The sequence below is a fragment of the Cryptomeria japonica genome, chromosome 6 (genome assembly GCF_030272615.1).
Source record: "Cryptomeria japonica chromosome 6, Sugi_1.0, whole genome shotgun sequence".
NCBI lineage: Eukaryota > Viridiplantae > Streptophyta > Pinopsida > Cupressales > Cupressaceae > Cryptomeria > Cryptomeria japonica.
Window position 1 is genome coordinate 592,763,998 of NC_081410.1, and position 3,858 is coordinate 592,767,855.

Sequence of the window (3,858 nt, forward strand, 5' to 3'; positions counted from 1 at the left end):
TGCTCGGCCAAGTCTTGGGCTAAAGCTAGTATCACTCAATTTTTTGATATTTTCGAACATGATCTGCTTATTCCTTGGGATGAGATGAAGAGTAACTTTAACTTACCTCAGTCTCAAAAGAAGACTTATAACTTAATTGTGGAAGCCTATAAAGACCTCCCTTCGGCTTGCGATGTGGATTCTCATAGATTTCTTAAATGTAAATGGCTTGATGGTACTGTCTTAGACCAACTTAAAGCTAAAAACATTTATAAAATCATTAATCATAATGAGGATATTATTGCTCATTTGAATAGATTTTGGTATTGTTCTTTTGATGTTAAAATGTGGAAAAAAATGCTGAATTATATTTGGAAAAGTCCTGTTGAGCCCAAGATCCAATGTTTTAAATGGCTCTTGTTAATTGATAGACTTCCTATTAAAAGAAATTATCATACTGATTTATGTAATATTTGCAGGCTACCGAATACTGGTAGACATATCTTATTTGATTGCCTATTTGCTAAAGAAATTTGGAATTTTTTTGGTATTTACTATCCCTTTAATGTGACTATTATTGAAATTGTTACGGGTCACATTAAAGGGCTTAGTAAGGATGCTAACTTCTTCTGGAATATGTTGTCTTCTAACATTCTTTGGCAGATTTGGAAGTGCAGGAATAAGGAAAAGTACCAAGGTAAGCCAAGGGGTCTTACTGAGTTTTTTCATAAACTCACTCATTTTAAAATCTTCCTCCAGGTTCAAGCTACCATGATTATTGAGAAGGATAAATTTTGAAGGTTCCTTGAGGATGGTCAAGCTACCCTTCTCTTCTACGAGCTCAATTATGGATTCCAATGGAGAAGGACTCTGGAAAACTTACGGGTGTTCGAGCATACTTGCTGGAAGCTGAGCCAGGCTATCAAAAAGAACCACAACACTAAACAGAAGCAAATTTTGATGTTGTCCCAGAATCAGGATCAGAAAACTATTGTTTGGATGGAGGGCCCTCTTGGTTGGTCCGCTTGGGTGGACATCCACCTTGATCTTCTGCTCTAGCTCTTTTGTTCCCTATTTTTCACTTTCGATGTATCTGAGCTTTCCTCTTTGTAATAGTACTACTGCTACTTTGATGTGAGGCCTCCTTTCAGGCTCTCATTGGTTGTACTCTCTTTTTTGATCTCTCTATTTTTAATATAAAAAAAAAATTAGATTTTTTTTCACCTAACATCTTTAATATAGATTATTTTAAATATATATGTGCTAGTTGTGTTGTTCCATGTTCCTTTCTTACAACAAATTTATTAATAAGCCTATTGTGCAAGCATTGTTCCATATTAGAAAAAAAGAAGTTAAGAAATACACAGAAAATTTAGGAGGAATGGAGTTCATGAGATAGATGAAAAGTGTTTGGAACATATGGATCATATTAATCCAAAATGTTTGTGAGAAGATAAGAGTCATCAAAGGAGAATGACAACTGATTTGTAATGAATACACATTAAATTTATGTTATCTATAAACATGATATTCATTAATATTATTTGTGAAAAAAGTTTTAAAAGCTCAACTATCAAAGTTACATGAAAATTAAATTATCAACAAAAATAAACATGAAAAATAATTAATTTAGAAAAAAAATACAATCACCAATAAAGAAAATGAATTTATTATTTATAATCATCCTAGTCAAATTCTAAGTTTTAATTTTAATTGACTAAAACATCAAAATATTAAAATAAGAATATAAATAATATATGCCATCAACAACTAACAATAATGAAAAATCACTAATTTTTCTAATAATGAAAATTATATAATCATATAAATTCCCATTAAAATGAACTTAAAATGCTACAATCATTTCTAAGATTAAACCTTATTCTCAGATCCTTTTCTTTATTATTACACCTACCTTACATTGACAAATATATCTTTATTTTATAAATCTATATATATTCCCCAACATTTCAACACAACCTTAGCTTCTAATTCTAAACCATGTGCAATATATGTCAGGAACCCTAGTATAGGTGATGGGGGAGACGTGGCGTAGGGATTGCTTTTAAGTCTGCAGCCTTCTTTAAACTCACTCCAAACTCGTCGCTCATGTCCATCTGCTCACAGCTCATCCCATCCGGAAGTTTCCAGTCGAATGAATGAAGTAAAGAAGCCAACACAATATGAACCATACGGCTTGCCAGCGGAAGCCCTGGACAAATTCTTCTTCCAGATCCGAATGGAAGCAACTCAAAGTTTTGTCCCCCGTATCCTATCTTGCTATTCTCATGGCCCTCTAAAAACCTCTCCGGCATAAAGTCCCAAGGATTCTTCCAAACTGAAGGGTCCTTCCCAATGGCCCACACATTCACCAAAATCTCGGTGTCCTTGGGTATAACAAATCCCCCAATCTCACAGCTGCTTGTGGCTTTGTGAGGAAGCATAAGAGGACCCGTACGCAATCGGAATGTTTCTTTCACGGCTGCATGGAGATACGGCAGACGGTCCAAGTCAGATTCTTCCACTTTCCGGTTGCACCCAATGACTTCATCCAGTTCCTGATGGGCTCGCTTTAATTTATCAGGATTGCGAATGAATTCTGCCATGGCCCATTCTATTGTTGAAGCCGTCGTCTCAGTACCGGCAATAAACATCTCCTGAAACCACAGAGCACGATCAGATATCTGGAAATAGCAGAGATTTATGAACCCTAATTTTTTGTTTTAAATCTTTTGAGTACTCACAGCTATTAATGCCCGAACACCAACGAGAGTGAAATCTTCACTCGTGGAATCCAGCAGAACATCGAGAAAATCCTTCTCTGAATCGTTACGCTGAACGCTTTGGCTGAGCCTTTTCCGTATGAATGTATCAGAAAAGTCATACAATTCCTTGAAATACCGGGCCATATCACGGGACAGTCCCTGGGGATCGAGGACACGGAGAAACGGGAAAAAGTCCACCAAATTAGGCGTTGTGGTGATTTTCATCATTTCACAGATGGTATCTTTGAGCCCCACAGACGCTGGATTTTGTGGATCGAAGACGCTTGTGCTGAAAATCATGGTGCCTAACAAATTCAGAATGGTGCAGAACACCGTATGCGCGATATCCACATCCTTTCCTCTGTCCTCGAATATGAGTCGAATGGTGCGAAATACTTGATCTCTTCTATTTTGTTGCAGAGCTTCCAGTCTTTTTGGGCTGAAGAGCTCAACAGTTGAAATGCGACGGAGTTGGCGCCAGTAAGGAGTGCAATCAGAAAAAACGAGCGAGGACTTGTCATGTGAAAGAGATTTGACGGCTACTGCAACCGTCCGGCCAGCCAAGATGGTGTCGTGCGTTTTGAGGACCTCCTTGGCCATGGCAGGAGAGGTGGCCACCACAGTTGTTTTCATGCCCAGACGGAGTGTCATGAGTGGCCCGTATTTGAGAGAGAGGGCATAGAGAGATTCGTGAGGCCTTTTACCCAGCTGAAACAGGTTTCCCACAATTGGCCAACCAGGAGGACCGGGGGGCAGAGCAAGCCTTTTCTTACTCCCCCTTCTCCATACAAACAAGAAGAATACAAGTGAAACAGCAGTAAGGAGCACAGAATACCAAGAAAACAGGGGAATACCCATATTTAACTGTAAACAAGGATATACTTGTTTATTTTAAGTGCTTTTCGGGTATAAGCTATCCATTTTATAGGGAGAACAGGTATTCTTGCCCCGATTACGGGTCAGAGCACCTTTTTTTCGGTGGACATTGATGCTATTATAGACCACAAGTTTATGTTGACGAGGTTTTTAGAAGTTACGAATTTGAATGGTTGTATCTCTCTTTAGAATTATGTTCTCTATGTTGTATATGTGACGCACGTATTTTTGACCAGTA

General features: G+C 37.9%; 1 protein-coding gene across 1 annotated transcript; it reads right to left on the reverse strand.

Annotated features, from left to right (window-relative positions):
* Positions 1-2,003: 2,003 nt before the first annotated feature.
* Positions 2,004-3,602, reverse strand: LOC131036246 (cytochrome P450 76C1-like). Its single transcript, XM_059207078.1, has 2 exons — positions 2,724-3,602; positions 2,004-2,636 (listed from the first exon to the last, which is right to left on the reverse strand). The coding sequence occupies exons 1-2, from the start codon at positions 3,600-3,602 to the stop codon at positions 2,004-2,006; spliced, it is 1,512 nt and encodes a 503-aa protein (XP_059063061.1).
* Between the last annotated feature and the right edge of the window lie 256 nt (positions 3,603-3,858).